General features: G+C 35.6%; 1 protein-coding gene across 5 annotated transcripts in view; it reads left to right on the top strand.

The window, feature by feature from the left end:
- The window catches only part of P4HA1 (prolyl 4-hydroxylase subunit alpha 1), a 77,270-nt gene that overhangs the window by 1,064 nt on the left and 52,424 nt on the right, over positions 1–23,782 (top strand). For 3 of the 5 annotated variants that reach the window (XM_072754999.1, XM_072754998.1, XM_072755002.1), the window contains exons 2-5: positions 15,208–15,315; positions 16,209–16,305; positions 17,243–17,394; positions 19,532–19,669. In XM_072754999.1, coding sequence (XP_072611100.1) covers positions 15,240–15,315; positions 16,209–16,305; positions 17,243–17,394; positions 19,532–19,669 — 463 coding nt within the window. In that variant the 5' untranslated portion in view covers positions 15,208–15,239. Of the gene's footprint in view, positions 1–13,625; positions 13,710–15,207; positions 15,316–16,208; positions 16,306–17,242; positions 17,395–19,531; positions 19,670–23,782 lie in introns of all 5 variants that reach the window. The other 2 variants (XM_072755001.1, XM_072755000.1) reach the window with 1 other exon arrangement.

Below are 23,782 nucleotides of genomic sequence, written 5' to 3'. Positions count from 1 at the left end.
CCTCCTTCCACGACTTTTTTTTTTTTTTAAAGGCACACGAGCTTCACCCCCCCCCCCCTTCTCTTTCAGCAGAGAGTTTGCTGCTTTTAAAAGTCCCCATCAGTAAAAACGAGTTCCGTGGTTGTGTGAGAACTTCGAATTGCATCGCACAAATGCCGCCCCCCCAACCCCCGCCACCGCGCCCCAGACGTATGTTTACTTAAGGGGAAGGAAGGATGATACTCCTTCTCCCATTTGTAGGTGACTGTTTCTCTCCTGAATACTCGAATGTGTGAAAGTTGAGTTTTTTTTTTTTTAGACAACTCGCAGGCGTTCCGGAGAGGGAATTCTCTCCTGGAATTCTGTGCACTGTTTGCTTTAAGAAAGGGATGGAGAAGCGAGCCGTCCTTTTAAGAATTGATCAGAGAGGCCACCGAGGGTTGCCAATTTCAACTTAACTGTTTATGGTTTCTCAGAGAGCGGCGGCTCTTGGACTTTCCCTTGGAAAGCGCTCGGAAGGGATGAAACAGCCACTGTGTGAGTGGGGGAGGGGAAAAGACGTGGCAGCAGTGTCCTTTCATCAGGTTTGCTCCTTTAAAAAAAATAAAATAAAAGTTTCTGGCAAGAGACGTATTTCCCCTTTTAGGTTTAGATGTGCGAATAGCCTTATGAATGAGGCTAGTCTTTTTCTAAAATAATCAGATGGAATAGTAGGAACACTAGAATTTAATTTATAAGACATTTTGAAGGGATTTTTCTGATCGAGTTTCTAGAGAGAAGATGGATACCTTAAGCAGGGAATAGTCAAGAAGCTGAAAGTGAACAATCTTTAATATGTGTTGCCTTCATTTGAAATTTAAATAGACCTTGCATGTTTTTTTTTTTTTTTTTTTTTTTCTTTAACTAACTTTTGGCTTCTAGCCTGTGAATAGAATTTCGGAATCATAAGTAGGAATCTCAAATTTTTACCTCTTTCTTTCTGTAGGAAGCATAGGCTTTATCACTTACCTTTAAGCGCCAGGTCAGTTTTAATTTTGAAACATTATGCCTCAAGTCCTGCCAGTATTTTAAAAAGCTGATGGTAGATGCTTCTTACAGATTTAATGTAGACTAACTAGGAAAAGGACTACTTTGTCTCTTTTTAGATGAGATAATGCTGTTTCCTTTGACATCTTAAAATGAATTTTATTTCGAAGTACTTAAAGTAATAACTTTGGTAAGCAGATAATTACATTGGCCATTTTATTGCCTTGGTAACTAAGGTAGTAAAACAGTTAAAAGAAATACATACACCTTTTAATTACTGTAGAAAAATTTAGTGTGAAAGACTATTGAAGAAAGAAAGCTTTATACCACTTAGGTGGTCCAGGTTGTTGCAGGTGAATCTTGGCTTTCTGATAGTGAGATGCTAACCTTTTCTAATATTGCAGAGTGGGTTGTATACTGACTGACAAGCAGCATCTTTCATAAGGTGATGAAGTTCAAACTCCTGCTTTTATTCCAGGGATGTAGCAAGAGTTACTCCAGGGCCTCAGTGGTAAAGCTGTGAACCTTCCATTTCTGTGGAAGGAATGCCTTATTTACTTAGCAATTAATTACCAACTGGGATATAATTACTGCTTTTATATTTGAGAAGTGTACCCTGAGATACATAGTAGCAGTTCTCAACTTATTTTGAGGTCATGAAATCCACTGAAAATCTGATAGGAGGTGTGTGGGTCCTGAGTCAGAAAATGGAAGTACGTGTGCATGGAGTGTTATGTACCATTTACAGATACTCCCCTCCCTCAACCTTACACATCTGTTAACTATTATAAGGATAAAAAAATAAAAGATATATAAAGTTAATCTTTAAATACATCTAGGTATCTTGAAGCAGTATTTCTTGAATATTTCTGAAAACGGAACTGAGCTATAAGTCTAACTGGATTTGAATATATAGATGACAGTAATAAGCTATTGCTGAAAGGGTTTCAGCAAAGGTTAATAGGTTGGTGGGAGAATTGTTGAATTGCTGAATTGTCTAGGCAATCATATGTGGTATTGCTCCCCCTGGCTTCCCCTCTCCCTCATATGTTGTAATAGATTTTTGGTTTTCCTCTGAAAGTAGAAAATGCTTGGATGTAAATAAAAATAAATTGCATTGGCCCTTGGCATGAAACTGTTTGCTCTTCATACATTGAGAATTTGAATCTTACAATTAAATCATAATGGTGTGTTTGTGCTTACAATTATATGAATATATAAGACACAGGCTAAATAAAATGTGTATGTATTTATGAAACTCGTTAAAGCTTCATTCATGTTTCTACCCAATGAAATTTATTTGTATAATATGAAGCTATCTTCTTACTGGTTTTCCTCTGGCCAAATTTTGTGCCTTAATAAAAACTAGAAATTCAAAAGACTTCATTAAGGTATGCCAGCACTTTTTGAACTTGATATAATGAGAAATATTCCTTTTCCTATGTTTCTTTGGATGATCAGTGTGACTATTAGTATATTTGGTAGGACATTGGCAAAAATACAGTATAGTAGTCCTGTTTATTACATAGTGTCATCTGTGAATGCATACTATCTTGGACTTCCTCTTCCTGTTTAATATTTCATATAAGTATGTCCATGTTTTGGTGGTTTACGAAATTTTCATTTAAATAGTAATATTATAATATGTTAAATTAATATACTCAGCCTTTCTTTCTTCTTGGGCATTTGAGCTGTTTCTTCATAATAAGTAGTGCAAAGAGAAGGCTGTAATTTGGTGGTTTATTTTATCCACCTATATAGCTACAGTAAACTTTAACCAGTTTTCTGTTTTGTTTTTTTCTGAAAAGAAACACATAACCATAAACCACGTATCAGTAATTTTTTCTTTTCTCTGAAAGAATTCTCTGAGGGCATTGGACTGGGCTCTAAAAAGATTTTTTTTTTTTTGTTAAAAGATTTATTTATTTATTTATTTATTCATTTATTTATTTATTTATGAGAGAGAGAGAGAGGCAGAGACACAGGAGGAGAGAGAAGTAGGCTCCATGCAGGGAGCCCGACACTGGACTTGATCCCGGGACTCCAGGATTGCGCCCTGGGCCAAAGGCAGGTGCTAAACTGCTGAGCCACCCAGGGATCCCCTAAAAAGATTTTTTAATCTACCTGATAACAACTGATTATATATATATATATATATATATATATATATATATATATATATATATATATAAAACCATTTTCTGTGGATGGTCTATTTTGTTCCACTGATCTACATGTTTCATTGAAAATTCTGCTTTTGGAATATTTTGCTATCACCTCATATTCCTTATTTAAGCTTAAAAACTCTAAAATGTGAAAATCTAGATCATTTATATCTTCAGGGTGGTGAAAACAAAGTTGTCTTATCAGGACTTTCTATGTAAATAAAAAAATAGATGAAATTTGTTTTGGAGCAGAAGGGATTGATGGTGGTATTATGTCAGCAAGTAGAGCTGGGGAGTTAAACATTTGGATTTTGCTCACTCTGTCCCTGATTTGAATTTGTCTCTTCACTTCAGTGCTACTTTGACTTTGTTTTTTTAGCTCACTTGTTTACTTACAGAAATAGACATGTTCTATTAAATGTTTACTAAAGAAAATGCACAAGTTGAGTGACGATCATTGTGATCCCACCTCTCAGTTAACATTTTTTTGAGTTCTTTTAGTTACTGTGTAAAGTTTTAAAGTGTTTGTATGATACAAAATCTTTGAATTTAGAAATTGAACTTTAAAACTTCTCCATGTATATATTTACCACTCTCCAAATTAGAAAACAAACCTAGTTTAGTTTGTATCTCTAATGCTGCTTTTTATATTGCTGCTAGTTTTTATTTTATTTTTTTTAGAGAATTTATTTATTCGTGAGAGACACACACACACACACAGAGAGAGAGAGAGAGAGAGAGAGAGAGAGAGAGAGGCAGAGGGAGAAGCAGGCTCCATTCAGGGAGCCCAACGTGGGACTTGATCCCGGGTCTGCAGGATTACACCCCAGGCTGCAGGCGGCGGTAAACCACTGCAGCACCGGGGCTGCCCTGTATTACTGCTAGTTTTTAAATCCCCTAACCAATGTTTATTGACACTAGTGTTACTAAATACACATAGTTTCATTAATTTAACTAGTCAAGAAGATACTAATATACAGCCAAGAAGATACTGCAAGGTCTTTCTTAAAACTAGAAATATATAGACTATGTTAATATTTGGAAATACTTATAAGCAACAAATAAGGCATATATAATTTAATGGTTCTTTCCCCTTTTCTCTTCCACTGCCTCCGTCCACTTCTACTCAAAATCTTAAATAAGAAAGTCTGCATCTGTTTGCTAGTAGACTAGGCTACTTGTTCTTTTTCACAGTCTTAGCCCAGGATTGAGGTTTCCTGAGCTTCCCACCATGCTCTCAGCCTTTTCTTTTTCTGTGTCTCTTGAGACAGCCTTGGCAACAAATCCATCTATTCTTAAGTTCTTGCCCCACATCTAAAAGTAACATTTTAAAAAAGATTTTATTTATTTATTAGAGACACACACACACACACAGAAGCAGGCTCCATGCAGGAAGCCTGACGTGGTACTTGATCCCAGGTCTCCAGGATCATGCCCTGGGATGAAGGTGGTGCTAAACCGCTGAGCCACCCAGGCTGCCCTAAAAGTAACACTTCTTAAGTTTCTTCTATGTGCCAAGTATCCTCCTAGGCACTTTCCTCTAAATTATTGGTGTTTTTTTAATTTCTTGGTGGTAGTCAAATTTGACCTCATATTTTGATACCATTTTTGCTTATTTGGCTTCTTGTTAAGAGGATCACAAAAAAAAAAAAAAAGGACATTATTGATGACTCTTACTATTGTGGGGGGCTTTTAATATCATTTATGGCAAATTTTTTATGTTCTGTATCGTGGGCATAAGAATCTTGACCTTTTCCCTTCACATTGGGAAATGTATGCATTTCTAACTGAAGTGTTTGAAATAGTTGAGAGGTATATTATACAGTTTAAAATATATAATTGAATAGTCAGTGAGGAATAGCACCATTTTAATAATATTCATTTCTTTCTAAAACTTTCTCCTTCAGTCTATATTTGTTTGTAAAATGTTTCTGATTTAGGGGAATTTGACTTTTCCAGTTGAAACAGAAACTTTAAACATATTTAAATTCAATATTTTTAACTAACAAAATTTTTTATTTCACTTTTTTTTACACTTTTCCTGATTATTCCATGTAAAGTGGAAGCTAGAACTGTTTAAAAAACATACACAAATCTATGACATCAATAACTGGGGATTTTCTTTTTTGCTATACTATTTTCACAACCACAGTGTGCTTGCTAGGCAATATAACAGAAGCAAGCAAGGGGCAGAATACTGGTAAAGAAAGACAAGGCAAGTTTAAGTTCAATTTTTTTTTAAATTTTTATTTATTTATGATAGGCACACAGTGAGAGAGAGAGAGGCAGAGACACAGGCAGAGGGAGAAGCAGGCTGCATGCACGGGGAGCCCGACGTGGGATTCGATCCCAGGTCTCCAGGATCGCGCCCTGGGCCAAAGGCAGGCGCTAAACCGCTGCGCCACCCAGGGATCCCTAAGTTCAATTTTGAATCTAAATTCCAAGTTAAATCTTTTAAAAAATGGATTAAAATAATATTTATTCTAAACTCTCTATTTTATATAGAAATGGAACTTGCTGGATTTCTAACAAGCCAAAAAAGACCTTATTACTTATTGTGCCTATAAAAATATTAATTGCTGGGTTAATAAGACAATTATTTAGAACTGTGGGTTAAACAGAAACCCCAGTCATACTACCACACGGTGGAATTTATGTACACCTTGTGGGGATAGGGAGTTATCTTAACAGTTGAGGTCAGGAATGCCATTAGGCTTCAAGAATACGTGGAAAACGTCAGAATGTTTTATTCTCTCTCTTATCTGTCTTCCTCTCTGTATACCTGCTTCACTCTTTATTCTTTCCAGGTAAAATTCATTTACTTTTTGGCCTGTATATCAAAACTTGGTCCATTGCTGCTTCTGAGCTTTATACAATTCAGGCATTCAATGAGTGCCTGCCTTTTTTTTTCCCCCTCTCAATTTTATTTTCAAAATTTCCAGGAAGGAACTTTGGCAACTTGATGAGGGAGAAGTATCATGCTGTGTAACATGAGTGATGAAACTGTGGGGATGAATTAAAGGTAGACTGGTGCCGTAAAAAAGGCAGAAGAAGGGCAGTTTCCAGAAGAAAGAGAGTAGTGGTGGTAGAACACCATACAGGCAAAATAGGTGTGTGCTTTTGAAATGACATTATATTCAAGTTCCTTCCGATAAGAAAAATTGAATTTTGCAAGAATCTCCAAAAGACAGATCGTGTAGGACTTTTTCAACTTGATCAGATAAGGCTAATATCTTGATTTAGTGCTTCTTTCCAAACAAATTTCAAAGTGCTGGTCAGTTGGAGTTATACCAATAACTGGGTTCACTGGTTGAGGAAAGACAGCTGTGGGAAAGAGGCTAGCATGATTTCTGAGTTTTTATAGAAAAGTTGGTCATAACTATTAAAACACTTGACTGTCAGATTGTATGTACTGGAGATGTAGCTCCCTCTCTTTGGGAGCTTAAGTATGACTGGAATTCATGGTGTTAAGTTAAAACAAATGGCAGTTTGCCAGAGGGATTATAGGGAAGAACAGAAATATAACTAGTTCTATTAGTAAGTACTCTTAGTTGTCTTAGAAAATCCATCCTACTTATGTGGAAGAGACATGCAAAGTCTTGATATATACCACGTTGTAATAGCCTGAATTAGAAGCTTGAATTTGTGCTGGTCTTTTGCATTCACTATAAAAATTGTCAAAAAATTTAAAGTCTAACACACATGTCAGGGCAACCAGCATTTGACTGTGGAATTTGTATGAGGTTAAATAAACTTTGGAGCCCTCTAAAAGATTTGGAACAATGTGGAAGGCATGGAGAGACTGCTAGAAGACCTGTGGAAAATTTTTAGTGTCAGTGAAAGTTTAGATTAGAATATCAAGCATTCTTTAGTCGGCCTTATTAATTTTTAATGATTTGTTTGGGAAAGACCAACTTTTTAAAATGTTGCAATTTTTTTCTTGGAAGAAAAATGTTAGACCAAAAGGCTAATAGAATTATTTGCCAGATACCCTGTTCCTAGTAATTCATTAAATAACTTGTACATACAATTCAATGAATCCTGATAACTCAAAGTTGTAAATATTTACAATGTAGTAAAACTGTTTTAAAATCTGTTCCCAGGTTTGATTGACCTGTGAGTGTGTGGGATTGGACTTTCCTGGGAGAAGGACTGTAGGAAAGTTTTAGATAAATATTATACTTTGCTATTTATTTTTATCTGGGCTTACCTGAGAATGTTTTCCAGGAAGATTTTTCCATATACTTTTTCTTATAGTTTCTAAAATATAATGTTCATGTATATTAAACAGGTATAAAGTACATGTATGTTATAAAAGTTAGATAATAAGCACTCATGAACCTACTCATGAACTAAATCAAGAACTAAAATATCAGTATATCTGTAATATTTCAGCACTAAATTTTATACTAGTGTAAATTTATGTTTATATCTTTGACTCTTCCTTGGCTTTCTTTTTTTTTTTTCTTCCCTCTCCCCGTTTTTTTGAGTCCAGTCTTTTCAGGGATCTGAGATTTGCCTTCTTTACATCCTCTTTAACCCATTTAAATTCTATTTCAAGCTTGTCTTAGGATTTAGAACAGGAGATATTTGTATCTTACTATTTAAAAAAATTTTTTTTTAAATTTTTAAGTAATCTCTACGCTCATTGTGGAGCTCAAACTCACAACCCTGAGATCAAAAGTCTCATGTTCTCCCAACTGAGCCAGCCAGGCGCCCCTGTATCTTACTATTTTTTTATAAAACTCCAGTGTCTTTTAGGATGCTTGACTCTTAGATGCTCATAATGATTTGCTTTGCAAGCTGCTAACTGAATGAAGATGGAAATAAATGGAAGTGAGACATCAGAAGTAAGGAAACCATTGTTTTAAAAAACCTGTGGTTAATAAAGTTATGATTGCTTACAAACAAGTATTTAATATTAAAAGAGATTAGAGGAGGGGCACCAGAATGGCTCAGATGGTTAAGGATCTGACTCTTGATCTCAGCTCAGGGTTTGATCTTGGCTCAGGTCTTGATCTCATAGTTGTGAGTTCAAGCCCCATTTTGGGCTCTCAGTTTGGGATGGAGCCTACTTCTAAGAAAAAAAGATTAGAGGAACTATTCACCAGAATAATTAGGAATTCAATTATATTTTTCAAAAAATAAGTAAAATCTTACTTTTTTTTTCAAAGATTTTATTTATTCATGAGAAACACAGAGAGAGGCAGAGACCTAGGTAGAGGGAGAAGCAGGCTCCTCGCAGGAAGCCCGATGTGGGACTCAATCCCAGGACTCCTGGATCCTGCTCTGGCCTGAAGGCAGACGCTTAACCGCTGAGCCACCCAGGCGTCCCTTACTTTTTTTTTTTTTTTTTAAGATTTTATTTATTTGAGAGAGAGTGGGAGAGAGTGTGAACACACCCAAGCCAGGGAGAGGGGCAGAGGGAGAAGCAACTTATCACTGAGCAGGGAGTCCGATGTGGGGCTTGATCCTGGGACTCCAGGATAATGATCTGAGTGGAAGGTAGATGCTTCATCGACTGAACCACCCGAGTACCCCTGAAATTTTACTCTTTTAAAGGTAGAAAGCTCTTTTTGCGTGATTTTAAGGGATGTTTGTTTGTATCTGGTGGTTTTCAAAGTGTGATCCCAGACCAGCAGCATCACCATCACCTAAGAATTTGTATAAATTAACTACATACCTCAGACCTGTAGGTGATTCTGATACAGCAGTGAGAACCACTGCTATCTAGGGCTATTTAGGGCTATTTAGGGCTATTTCTTCATTTGATGGTCATAGTAGTTTGGAGTAATGCTGTGTCGTCTGAACTTCATATTGCAAGTGACAAATCCAACTTGATCTAGTTTAAAATTCCTTAAGGGAATTCAGAGGCTCTCTTATTGGGTTGGAAGATTATTGCAGTAGCTCACAGATTCAAAGCATTGGTTTAAAAACTGTGGTTAATAAAGATATGATTGCTTTACTAACAATTGGAAGAGTCAGGGCTATGGAGCTTGGAATTGTTTATTTCTGAATGACTTTGTTTATAGATTGGGTTTCTATGTGTCCTTGACAAGTGGGAAAGATCGTCACAGGCAGATCCAAATTCATATCCTATGAGCTTAGCAACTCCAGAAGGAGCTGCTTTGTACCATTTCACAAGCCCACTCCTCAAATGTTTTTGGGAGAAAGTGTCAATGACTGGCCTAGCCCGCATCAATATGTCTTTCTGTAGAAGGAAGGATAATAATCTGACCGTGTAGTTCATGGCTAGATATTTGAGTTGCTTTCATATAAGCTTACTGTCTTTGTAGCAGAGAGAGAAATTTGGAGAATATGAAACAGGCACAAATGTGGATTGTATTTGTTAGCTACTTTTTTTGTATTAGGGAGTAGTTAACCACTTCATTAAAAACTTAGGGTAGGGGATCCCTGGGTAGCTCAGCAGTTTAGCGCCTGCCTTCTGCCCAGGGCGTGGTCCTGGGGTCCCGGGATCGAGTCTCATGTTGGGCTACCTGCATGGAGCCTGCTTCTCCCTCTGCCTGTGTCTCTGCCTCTCTCTTTCTCTCTCTGTGTCTCTCATGAATAAATGAATAAAATCTTTAAAAAAGAAAACTTAGGGTGAGGGGCACCTGGGTGGCTCAGTGGTGAGCTGCTTCTGCCTTTGGCTCAGGTCATGATCCCGGAGTTCTGGGATAGAGTCCTGCATTGAGCTGCCCACAGGGAGCCTGCTTCTCCCTCTGCCTATGTTTCTGCCTCTCTCTCTGTCTCTCATGAATAAATAAATAAAATCTAAAAAAAAAAAAAAACTTAGAGTGACATACATAATATGGGAATTGATGTTTTATTATTATTGTAGGTTTATTATTTTGTATAGAGTTAACTTTTTTGTCACTATAAAAGTAAATATACCCTAGGACATCTGGAAAATACAAAGAAATAGAAAAAGTTACCTAATGTTCTGCTGTCTAGGAACAACTACATTTTGATGAGTTTCCTCTGTATATTTTCATGCATAGTTATCATATTATAATTTTTTTCTTTATTTTTATCAGTATTTATTTCTGAATTTTGGAGTAGAGGAAACTTAATCTCATTCAATACAGATTCCATCACGGTTGTAGGATGTTGATTTATTTTAAGACTTAATTTTTAATTTTTATTATTTTTGGAACATTTATTTGTTTGCTTATTTGAGAGAGAGAGAGAGAGAGAGTGTGTATATGCAAGAGAACACAAGCGATGGAGAGGGAGAAGCAGGGTGCCCGATGTAGGGCTCCATCCCAGGACCTTCAGATATGACCTGAGCTGAAGGCAGCCACTTAACTGATCAAGCCACCTAGGCACCCCAAGACTTTATTTTATTTTTTAAGATTTTATTTATTCATGAGAGACACAGAGAAAGAGGCAGAGACATAGGCAGAGGGAGAAGCAGACTCCTCACAGGGAGTCTATGTGGGACTCGATCCCAGGACTCAGGGATCACACTCTGAGCCAAAGGTAGATGCTCAACCACTCAGCCACCCAGGCATCCCACCCCAAGACTTTATTATTTATTTATTTATTTTTAAAAGATTTTATTTATTTTTTCATGAGAGACAGACAGACAGACATAGGCAGAGGGAGAAGCAGGCTCCATGCAGGGAGCCTGATGTGGGGCTCGATCCCCGGACTCCAGGATCATGCCCTGGGCTGAAGGCAGGTGCTAAACTGCTGAGCCACCCAGGGATCCCAAGACTTTCTTTTTTAAAAGCAATTTGAGGTTCACAGCAAAATTGAGAGGATGGTGCAGAGATTTCCCATTTACTTTCTGCCCTCACACATGGATAGCCTCAACATCCCCCACCAGAGTGGTACATTTGTTATAACTGATGATTCTATATTGACACATCCTAATTACCCAAAGCCCATACATAGTTTATGTTATCCATTCACTTTTGGCATTGTGTATGGACAAATGTATGTGGGTTTGGACAAATGTATGTCCAAAAATAAATGATGTATGTATCATTATGATATACAGAGTATTTTCACTGCCCTAAAAATCTTCTGTACTCCATCTCTTCATCCACTTCCCATCTACTGATCTTTTTACGATTTTCATAGTTTTGCTTTTTCTAAAATATCTTTTGTTGGAATCATACAATACATAGCCTTTTCAGATTGTTTTTTTCTTTTTTTCTTTTAAAGATTATTTATTTATTTATTCATGAGAGACACAGAGAGGGAGTCAGACACAGGAAGAGGGAGGAGAAGCAGGCTCCATGCAGGAAGCCTGATGCGGGACTCGATCCCAGGTCTCTGGGATCATGTCCTGAGCCAAAGGCTGAGCCACCCAGGCATCCCTGGGTTTTTTTTTTTTTTCAACTTAGAAATATGCATTTAAGATTCCTCCATGTCTTTTCATGGCTTGATAGCTCATTTCCTTTTAGCATTGATAATAATTCATTGGATGTACCAGTTTATCCATTTACCTTGAAGGACATTTTGGTTGTTTCCCAGTTTTAGTCATTATGAAGAAATCTATAAATATTCATGTACACATTTTTGTGTGGACATAAGTTTTCAAGTTTTTTGGGTAAATACAAAAGAGAACAACTGCCAGATTGTATGGTAAAAGTATGTCTGACTTTTTTAAGAAACTGCCAAACCATCTTCCAAGATGGCTTATACCATTTTACCAATGAATGTTTGTTAATTTTTAAATTTTGCGTTTTAATTTAAATTCACAAGTTATAGCATATACTCATTTTAGGTTCCTTGACGTATATAGCATCATCATTAGATATTTGTGAATTTGTTAAATTTAATCGTTCATTTGAAGGACAAAAAATGGATCCTTGATAATTGTTCATTTGAAGGACAAAAAAATGGATCCTTGATAACTGAACTTTTAAAATTATTTTTAGTTCTTTTGTGACTTTCTGTATTCTTAATCTACTTTTCTATTAATATCTTAGTGGTTTTCTTACTGATTTATAGGAGCTCTATTTTCTTTAGTTTCCTAGTTTATAGGATTTTTTTTTAAATTAATTTATTTATTTATGATAGTCACAGAGAGAGAGAGAGAGAGAGAGAGGCAGAGACACAGGCAGAGGGAGAAGCAGGTTCCATGCAGGGAGCCCGATGTGGGATTCGATCCCGGGTCTCCAGGATCGCGCCCTGGGCCAAAGGCAGGCGCCAAACCGCTGTGCCACCGAGAGATCCCAGTTTATAGGATTTTTAAAAATTTTGTTTTGTTTGCTTTTTTGTGGGAGAGAGCATGTGTACTATTTGTGAGTGAGAAGACAGATGACGGAGAGGGAGAATTTCAAGCAGGCTCCATTCTCTCAGCACAGAGCCTGACACAGGGCTCAATCTCAGGACCCTGAGATTGTGACCTGATCCAAAAATCAGGAGTCAAGACACTTAACTGACTGAGCCACCCAGGCACCCCTTTCATAGGGTTTTTTAAAAACACATAAGCCTAGTTTATTTTTTGTATTTGAATTCCATCTGGCTTTTGATAGGTTACTTGTTTTATCATTTTTAAAGTTTAGAGATTCTTTTCTCTTTTTAGACATCTAGTAACTTTTCTTTTTGTTATTTTTTGTTAATAATATCTCTTTGATCCATCTAGAATTTATTTTGCAGCATGATGTAAGGTAAAGGTATATTCTTCATTTGATTAATGCTTTGAAATTTTATGTAAGGCCTATCATTGTTAGAAGCAGTTTTCAAACTTTAGTGATTTCTGTAGGCTAATGAATGGTTCTTGATTCATTGAGAAATTTAAGGACAATGAAAGATGACAAAAAACCTTTAGTGACAAATGTATCTTAGCTATGAAAAAATGATAAGCTCTTACCTGACAAATCTAAACTTTCTTATCTGAGTTAAACATTTAGATAACATTTCTGATTAGCCTTTTGTTAGTACAGCAAAAGCATTTGTATTTTCTGGAAATAACATTTATTCATGAAGAAAATTATGGCAGAAGTCCGTGTAAACAGTGAGAAGATTCTAGACTTTTCAGACAGCCCAGGATTTTGAAAAAGCCTTGTGCTTTGGCAGGAGCCCAGGAGAGGAAGTGTCTGCATCTGCTGTATTCTAGAAGCCTTCCCAAAGAGTTACTGTAAAGCAGCCAAGAGAGCAGTGCATTTTACTACTGTGTGGTTCTGGAAGTATCTGGAAGCTTGTGGCAAACTTGAGGGAGGAGACTTAGGAGTACTTCCAGAATGTCAGTTTCTGTGGGGATTTATTTTTTATTGAGATTCAAGAAGGGGAAAGGGTTTTGTTTTTTTTGTTTTTTGGGGGGATTTTTTTGGCAAAATAGCTTTCCAATGTGGACTTGAACTTGTTGGTTTAAGTGAAGTCACTTGGAAGGAGTCAGAAGTGCCTGCTCAAAGACAAATAGGGAGACAAGAAGAGTAACAAATGGGAGCCTGTTACTGGGGCAAGAGGTACTGTAATAGTAACTTATTCTTCTGTAAGGTAATAAGGAGTACTTAAAAGTCCATGGATGTGATGGTGAAGGAGCAAGAACAGCATGCTGTCAGGATATTTTGGAAAAGAAAGGTAAAATCTTTCTGATGTTTAGTTGATATTTGCTGCTGCCATGAAGAATCCGTTCTAGAAAAGTCAGTGCTACCAGGGACAAAGAAAAAAGACATGTTTTGCTGCCAAGTTAAAAAAAAAAAAAAACCATAGCTATGTACTAGGCTAAGAATGTTTACATAGAACACAGCAGATAGAAAAACCTCAGTACTAGGTCCTTTGAGAGAAATTACTAGCTTAAATCGACAGGGCTGTTTATTCTTTTTGATTCTGTACAGCTTTTAAAAAATAACAGCTTTATTGAGATATAATTCATGTACCATACAATTCACCCATTTAATGGTCATGATTCAGTGGTGTTTAGTACTTTTACAGTGTTCTTCAACCATCACTCACCACAGTCAATTTTAGAACATTTTCATCACCTGAAAATCTACAACTTTTTAAGTAGGTTCCATGCCCAGTGTGGAGCCCAACACAGGGCTTGAGCTCATGACTCTGAGATCAAGACCTGAGTTGAGATCAAGAGTCAGACCTTTTTTTTTTTTTTTAAGATTTTATTTATTTACTCATGAGAGACACACAGAGAGAGAGACAGAGACAGAGACACAGAGGGAGAAGCAGGCTTCATGCAGGGAGCCTGATATGGGACTTGATTCCAGGTCTTCAGGATCATGCCCTGGACTGAAGGCGGTGCTAAATGGCTGAGCCACCCGGGCTGGCCAAGAGTCAGACCTTTAACCAACTGAGCCACTTAGGCACCCTGAGAATGTACAGCTTTTAGTTGAACTTATTTTAAAATTGAAAGCCATGTAAGGAAAGGATGGAACAAATTAGGAAACTAAAGGATAGGGATGCCTGGGGGCTCAGCGGTTGGGCACCTGCCTTCAGCTCAGGTCGTGATCCTGGGATCCGGGATTGAATTCTGCATCAGGCTCCCTGTGAGGAACCTGTTTCTCCCTCTTTCTGTCTCTGCCTCTCTCATGAGTAAGTAAATAAATCTTTAAAAGAAAAAAAAAAAAAGGAATTTAAAGGATAAATCAGTGGCTCTAAAACCTTTTTTCTCCCTTTAAAACATATTCTAACATATTAGATGGAGAATACATTAGATTGTATTTTGGTAATATTTAAATTACTTTAATGAAGTAATTTTTATGAGACATTCATGGTTTAGATGTAAATAACAGAGAAAACTTATTTTTCAGGATGTATGAATTACTATCTAATCACTCTAATAGTAGTAACTAAGGAGAAAGCAAACAGGTTGAATTTTTAAGCATTAATTATCAGGTGATAACAAACATTTATATTTTTTTAACATGAAATATAAAGTTAGTACTCTAGTTATATGGAAAAATAAGATAGTAGCTCTTATTAATTACATTATTAAATCAATTTACAAGAATTAACAACAGTCTATGGGCAACGTTAATGTCTTATATTTTGTTCATAGGAAAAATCAGTTAGGAACTTTACCTATCCTTTTTTTGTTGTTGTAATGGCCATATTTCTCTTGTAGGTGTGTGAACCTGAAAAATTAAGTTTTCCAAGATGATGTGGTATATTTTAATTGTAGGGATTCTACTTCCCCAGTCTTTTGCACATCCAGGCTTTTTTACTTCAATTGGTAAGTCTTACTGTTTTTTGGTTTATATTGTTCTTGCATTTAAATTTTTTTAAATAAAAATTATAAATTACCTAAATTCTTGGCCCAGGCATAACTTTTGTTTTCTGTGCTCCTATTTTAGCCATTCCAATTCTAAGTCTACTTCATTTTGCAAGTCGGACAATATTGGCAAATTCATCAAAAAATTTATTTTTAAATTATAAAACAACACTACTTTTTCTTCTTCCCTACCTCGGCTCTCACCTTTTTTTTGTTCTTGAGACTAATTAGAATTTAGAAATTTTTATTCAATAAATTAAAACCACACTAACAAACGGTATACTTCACCAATGAAGTTCAAATCTTTCATGTTTAGTTATTTATAAGAGGATAAGAAGTCATTTTATATCCCGAAATTAGATGCCATAAATTTAATACTCGAAATTATATGTAATTTTTTCATTTTATACGAAATCTTTGTAAATATTACTATTTAAAATAGCATATTGGTTAAAGAAGAAACAAAGTAAGACTACCACATGTCCTCTTTTCCCCAGAAGTATTTTTCATGTTTGATGTGTATCCTTTTATATTTAATCTGTGCACACTCATCTGCCTTAAATGAGATATTTTCCTTCATGCCGTTAACCAATTTTACCCTTGTGTGATCGTAGTGCTTACTAAAATATGGGTATTATATTTATGACATCTAGTTTCAGGATATAAAATGATATAAAAAAGATGTCTTCTCCAACATATCTGTGTTTATTAACAGTTAACTCTTCTCAAAGAATGAAACATTCTTTTTTTTTTTTTTTTTGGAATGAAACATTCTTGATCAATTTTAAGTTATTCTAAAATACTTGTGTTGACCAATGTAGATATTTGATAACCTTCCCTTCTCTTCCTTCTAGGTCAGATGACTGATTTGATCCATACTGAGAAAGATCTGGTGACTTCTCTGAAAGACTATATTAAGGCAGAAGAGGACAAATTGGAACAAATAAAAAAGTAAGCAAAGTGTTCTACTTTCTATGATTCTGATCCCACCTGGATGTTTTTGTTCTAGAGCTAAAACAGGTGGAAATAGTTTAAAGTTGGTTGGAATGGCTAAAATAGGAGCACAGGAAACAAGAGTTATGCCTGGGCCAAGAATTTAGGTAGAGGAATGTGGATTGAGATAAGGATATAAATGGGAATGGGTGTTGACTGACAATTTCTAAAAGTGGTTGCTAACATCTTCCTCTAACCTCCCTAATCAAGTCATCTTTTAGAGCATTTTTCTAATTCTGTTTATCTTCACTCCTATGGTTGTATTCTAGAGATTACAGTGGTAAGTATTGTTAATTATTTAATTGATATGGTTTTTCCTTAACTGCTAATTTATTTTTAACTGACACATTCAAAGTTAATCCTGACCTGTGAATTCCTGCCTTTTATTTAGTGAGAAACTGAATATTCAGGGAGTTGTTTTGTTTTTGTTTTAAAACATAGTCTTAGGTACTGAATGTAAAATTTTGGTATAAGTTTGATTTAAATTAACCTGTAACTGAATTTTGATTGGGCTAATCTGTACCTTAAAATAACTAGTTATCTTTAAGGACCTGTGGGGAGATGAATTTTTAGACTCTTGAGGGATCCAGTCACACCTTTTCTAAGATGGGTTTTTTTTTTTTTAAGATGGGTTTTATTTACTGTAACCATTTGAGAGAAACAAAACTGAAAGAAAAAGACTTGTTATATTTTGATTCTACCAAGCTAGATTTTACCCGTAACAGTCTTGCTTTTTAAAAAACCTATAATTTTATTTTAAAAAGAATTTTTTAATTTAGTTTTCACTCAAAAACCTCTAATTTAGTCTTTTTTTATTTTTCTGAGTGTTTTTATTAAATTGTGTTCTTCCTTAGTAAGTGTATATGTGCTCCATTTAAATGTCTTATGTGTATAGATGGGCAGAGAAGTTAGATCGACTAACCAGCACAGCAACAAAAGATCCAGAAGGATTTGTTGGGCACCCTGTAAATGCATTCAAATTAATGAAACGTCTGAACACTGAATGGAGTGAGTTGGAGAATCTGGTCCTTAAGGATATGTCAGATGGTAAGTCAGATGGTAAGACTAAGGAGCCAAAAATAGTTAAGACAGTATTGCTGCCATGTGTGGAAATGCCAATACTAATAAATTCATTTCCCAGAACATCAAGTGTTTAGTGTTGTAACTGAATTGTTGCAGGGGTGTGTTTGGTTTGACTGGAGTTAGTCTAGATTCTAAATTCCTTAATTAAAAAAGGGAAGAAAAACTGGAAACAAAAATAAAACTTTAGTGTAAAAAAGTGATTTGTTGGAGACTAGCACTGTCATTTTTTGCTTTGAAATTTACAAAAGCAAATCAATTACTTGACATATAGCTTCATTTCTGGGGGTAATCCTTTCCATTTTAGGATTACCTTCAGACTTCAAAAATTTATGAGTAAATCTCTCTCTTATCAATTGTTAATGTATTGGGACTGGTACTATTAGGAAGAGTGTTAGCTGTGTTTTAGATAGTATTTTGAATCTTAGATTTGTTTTACTTAGACAATAAATTTAAAAACTAAGACTGCAAACTTTAACAATGAAGGTCTTTCTAATTAAAACAAAATTAGAATAGTGAGGTGTTTTAGATAATTTAGTAACAGATATACAGAAAACTAAGCCTGGAGTTTAAGAACTAGAGTGAATATGCTTAGACATAGTAATGGCTCAAATACTTACTCAGTGACTGAAGGTAGAAAGAAAAAATGCAAGAAAGAGGGAAAGAACTGAGCTAGCTATGTAAATGAAAATACTCTTGAGTGTTTATGAGTGTGAGCAGTAAACTATTGCACATAGTACAGAAAGCCTTGAGGAAAATTAAGGCAAGCACTTGTGACAACTTCTTCATGGTGAGAGGGAAATATCAATGATTATTTGCTCTTATATAGCACCATGAGAACATTTTTAAAGTCTTGTATGTGTGTGTGTGTACACACATTTATTAATTTAAAACAATTATCAAGTAATGATGTTTATGACCTAAATTCTTTTATAAGGTAAGCCTTGGGACTTGATGTTTTAATCTGTGGTAATCATCCTTATAATGCTGTAATACATATATTTTTCCTCTTTTTTATTGGAGAGGATTTAAGCAATTCTTGGATTTTATTTTGGGTCATAAAAAATCTGTCAAACTTGTAAAATTCCATGTGAACATTGTGACTAAGAGTTGGTCTTAAAACCAAAAAAAAAAAAATGCTTGATATGAGGTTTAGCCCTCTCCTAGCTAGGTGTTCATTTGTACATTTTCATTAACATAAAAATGCCTGGCCTTTTGCTGATCAAAATCCACATAGTTGATTATAAGTAACTGAGAGGGGAGGGAAGTTTAATACCTAACTTTTATTTGCCAGTGATGACACTTACATTAAAATTTTAAACTACTTTTTGTTTTTGTCTTTTTTGGTTCCTTAAGGAGTATTTAGCAACCATTCTCCTTTGGCAGTAGTTTGTTAATTTGGTTTTTGCTATATTTTATATAAAGCCTTTTAAAATTAAGATTAGATTTTATGGAGAGCAAATCTTGTGATCACTATATTCCATAACTTAATATATCTAAATATATTTTAATAAACAAGCTCACTTGATTATATTAAATATATAATTAATATCTCTCTTTCCCCCTCAAAGAATTCCACCAAACTTTATATATTTACATATTTACATAATGTGTGGTACATGCAGAAGAATATAGAACTTTCTTTAAGTGCATACATTTTACTTACCATCTGTTATTTGAAAGTATAATTGGTTGCCAGTGGATGTCATTTTCAAATCATAAATCCATTCATTTTCAAGCTTAGTGTAAATAAAAACTCAATTATCATATCAATTATCAATAGGACACTTGGGTTGTTTCCAATTATCATGTTGATCTTTTACCTAATTCAGGTATGGTTTATGTGATGACTTCAGATTACTTAAGCAACATTAGAATTTGGGAAGATTGAATAAGTTATAGGTATTTCAAGTCTCATTCAGTGTATTTAGTTTTTTTCTTGTTGAGTGTGTGGAACTTGCATGGTGTGGTAGAAAATTATAATAAAATCAATTCTGAAAAATCCTTATAAACACTCTATATTGCAAATTGGAAGTCTGTGAGGTTCTAGAGTCTTTTTTTTCTTTTTTTCCTTTTCTTTTCTTTCTTTTTTTCTTATTTCAAGGCTTTATCTCTAACCTAACCATTCAGAGACAGTATTTCCCTAATGATGAAGATCAGGTTGGGGCAGCGAAAGCTCTGTTGCGACTACAGGATACCTACAATTTGGATACAGACACCATCTCAAAGGGTAATCTCCCAGGTAAGAATTCTTCTAGTCTATAAAATATTTATCACCTGGTTGTTCTCTTCAATCCATCAGGACAATAAAAAAAGACTTTCGTATTTTAAGATTTTTTTTTATTTTATTTATTTTTTTTAAATTGAATTTAGTTTTTTTTTTTAATTTTTATTTATTTATGATAGTCACAGAGAGAGAGAGAGAGAGAGAGAGAGAGAGGCAGAGACACAGGCAGAGGGAGAAGCAGGCTCCATGCACCGGGAGCCCGACGTGGGATTCGATCCCGGGTCTCCAGGATCGCGCCCTGGGCCAAAGGCAGGCGCCAAACCGCTGCGCCACCCAGGGATCCCCGTGTTTTAAGACTTTTAACATTAGTTTATTTTACGGTCTTTGAGGACAAAACAACTCTCTTTCCTTAGGACTTAATAGCTATGGATAAGTTTATGGCTTGTTACTGTGAAAGCTTAATATTATAGGTATTTAATTTTAAGTAGGCATTTTTAGCCTGGAAAGAGAAAATCATTTTTCCTCATGTTTTTCTTTAGAACATCCAATATTTGTATGTAAAGTTATAAAGGAATTGATAATCAAAGTTTATGTGTTCAGTAATTTAAAAACCAAGACATTGGGTATACATACATTTTGAAAGTGTTCTGTAATATGGAACATCCTGCTTTATGACTTGTTTTTGACAAAATCTTTTATTTAGGTTACAGCTAATTTCATGATAATTTGCTTTAGAAATGCTTTTATTGTACAAAATGTATATAACAAAATTTACCATCTTAATCACTTTTAAATGTGTGATTTTGTGGCCCTACATACATTCTCACACTGTTACGCACCCATCACCAGTATACATCCCTATAGCTCTTTTTGTCTCGTAAAACTAAAAGTTGTATGCATTGAACAGTAACTTCCTGTCCCTTACCTTCTTCAGCCCCATCATTCTACTTTGTTTCTATGGTTTTGACTATTCTAAGTACCTCAAATAAGTGGAACCATACAGTATTTGTCGTTTTGTGATGGGTTACTTAGCGTAATATTCTTAAGGGTCATCCACATTGTAACAAATGTCAGAATTTCCTCACTTTTTAAGCCTGAATAATGATGCATCGTGTATATAAATATATAGTGCATTTTGCTTATCCTTTCATCCATCAATAGGACACTTGGGTTGCTTCCATGTGTTAACTCTTGCAAATAGTGCTGCTATGAATATGGTGTGCAAATATCTTTTCAAGACCCCGCTTCCCATTCTTTGGATATATACCCAAGAAGTGTAATTGCTGGATCATATGGTAATTCTATTTTAGTTTTTTGAGGAACTGCCGTATTATTTTCCATAGTAGATACACCATTTTACATTCCCACCAACAGTGCCCAAGGGGTCCAATTTCTCCACCTCTTCTTCAACACTTGTTATTGTCTCCTTTTTTGATAGCAGTCATCCTAATGGGTAGGAGGTGGTATCTCATTATAGTTTTGCATTTCCCTAATTATCAGTGATGTTGAGCATCTTTTCATATACTTAGCAGCCTTCTGTATTTCTTTCTTTCTTTTTTTTTTTAATTTTTATTTATTTATGATAGTCACAGAGAGAGAAAGAGAGAGAGGCAGAGACATAGGCAGAGGGAGAAGCAGGCTCCATGCATTGGGAGCCTGATGTGGGATTTGATCCCGGGTCTCCAGGATCGCGCCCTGGGCCAAAGGCAGGCGCCAAACCGCTGTGCCACCCAGGGATCCCCCTGTATTTCTTTCTTGGAGAAATGTTTATTGAAGTCTTTTGCCCATTTTTAAATTGTTTTTTTTTTTCTTAGGAGTTGTCTACATATGCTGGATATTAATCTCTTATGAGATAATACGATTTGCAATTTTTTTCTCCCATTCTGTGGATTTTTTATTCTGTTGATAATGTCTTTTGATGTACAAAATTTTAAAATTTTCATGAGGTCCAGTTTATTTTTTCTTTTGTTGCCTATTGCCTCATATACAAGAAATTTTGCCTCATCCGGTAGAATGAAGCTTTTCTCTTGTGTTTTCTTCTAAGAGTTTTATTGTGTTACGTCTTATATTTAGGTTCTTTATCCATTTTGTGTTACATCTTATATTTAGGTTCCTTATCCATTTTGAGGTGATTTTTGCATATGATGTTAGGGTGAGGGTACAACTTCATTTTTTTTTTTTTTTTTTTTTTGCATGTGGATATCCAGTTTTTCCAGCACCATTTGTTGAAAAGACTGTTCTCTTCCCATTGATTGGTCTTGGCACCCTTGTCCAAAAGTATATGACCATATATGTAAGGGTTTATTTCTGAGTTTTCTATTCCATTGATCTTTTTTTTTTAACTTCAGCTTTTTTTTTTTTTAAGATTTTATTTATTTATTCATGAGAGATACAGAGAGAGGGGGAGACAGGCAGAGACCCAGGCAGAGGGAGAAGCAGGCTTCATGCAGGGAGCCTGATGTGGGACTCAGTCCCGGGACTCCAGGATCATGCCTGGCAGGTGCTAAACTGCTGAGTCACCCAGGGATCCCCCTCCATTGATCTTTTTTTTTTTTTTAATTTTTATTTATTTATGATAGTCACAGAGAGAGAGAGAGAGAGAGAGAGAGAGAGAGAGAGAGGCAGAGACACAGGCAGAGGGAGAAGCAGGCTCCATGCACCGGGAGCCTGATGTGGGATTTGATCCCGGGTCTCCAGGATCACGCCCTGGGCCAAAGGCAGGTGCCAAACCGCTGCGCCACCCAGGGATCCCTCCATTGATCTTTATACCATATTAATACCATACTGTTCTGATGACTGTAGCTTTTGTTTTTTTTTAAGATTTTATTTATTTATTAGAGCATGCACTCATGGGTTCATGAGCAGGGGAGAAGGGTAGAGGAAGAAGGAGAAGCAGACTCGCTGCTGAGCTGGAAGCCGAGTGGGGGTTTGATACCAGGACCCTGAGAGCATGACCTGAACTGAAGGCAGAGCAAGACAGACTTTTAACTGGCTGAGCACTCAGGTGCCCCTGATGACTGTAGCTTTGGAGTAAGTTTTGAAATCTAGAAGTTTGAGTTCTCTGGTTTTGTTCTTTTTCAAGATTGTGTTTGACTATTCTTTTTCAGGATTTTGACTATCCTTTGAGAATACAAACGAATTTTAGGATGCGTTTTTCTATTTCTGCAAAAAATGTCATTGGGATTTTGATAGAGATTGCATTGATTCTGTAGATTGGTTTGGGTACTTTTGCCATCTTAATAGTATTAAGTTTTCCAATCCATGAACATGGGATGTATTTCCATTTATTTATGTTCTTTTATTTCAACGATGTCTTGTGGTTTTCATTGTATAAGTCTTTCACCTCCTTGCTTAAGTTAATTCCTAAGTATTTTATTCTTAGAATTGTTTTAGTAGGGGCACCGGGTGGGTCAGTCAGTTAAAATATCTGCCTTTGGCTCAGGTCATGATCCCAGAGTCCTGGGATGGAGCCCTACATCGGCGTCTCAGCCCAGTGCAGAGTTTGCTTTTCTCTCCGCCCCTCCTTTTCCACTCATGCTCTCTCTCTCTCAAAATAAATAAATAAAATCTTTTTTTTAAAAAAATTTAGTTTTCAGATTATTTATTGTTAGTATGTAGAGATGCAATTGAGTTTTGTGTGTTGGCTTTGTCTTTGCCACTTGCTGAATTTTTTATTAGCAAATAAATGTTAACAGTTTGTACATGTAGTCTTCAGGGTTTTCGGCATAGAAGATAATATCTGTAAAGAGAGATCATTTTACGTTTTCTCTTTCAATTTGGTTGCCTAATATTACTTTTTTCTTGTCTCATTGCTCTGGCTAGAGCTTCCATACTGAAGTAGTGAAAGTGGGCATCCTTGTTTTTGTTCTTGATCTTAAAGTCTTTCACCATTGCATATATTTGCTGTATTTTTCAAGTTACCTAGCTGCTTTTTACTCTTAGTTTGTTGAGTGTCTTTTATTGTGAAAAAGTGTTGAATTTTGTCAAGTATTTTTTCTGCATCAGTTGAGATGATCATGGTTTTTCCCTTCATTCTGTTAATGTGGTATATTACATTGATCAATTTTCATATGTTGAGGCATCCTTGCTATCCAGGAATAAATTCCACTTGGTTATGGTGTATAATCT

This window comes from Vulpes vulpes, chromosome 4, assembly GCF_048418805.1.
Source record: "Vulpes vulpes isolate BD-2025 chromosome 4, VulVul3, whole genome shotgun sequence".
Lineage (NCBI taxonomy): Eukaryota > Metazoa > Chordata > Mammalia > Carnivora > Canidae > Vulpes > Vulpes vulpes.
This window is presented reverse-complemented; position numbering and strand designations above follow the sequence as displayed.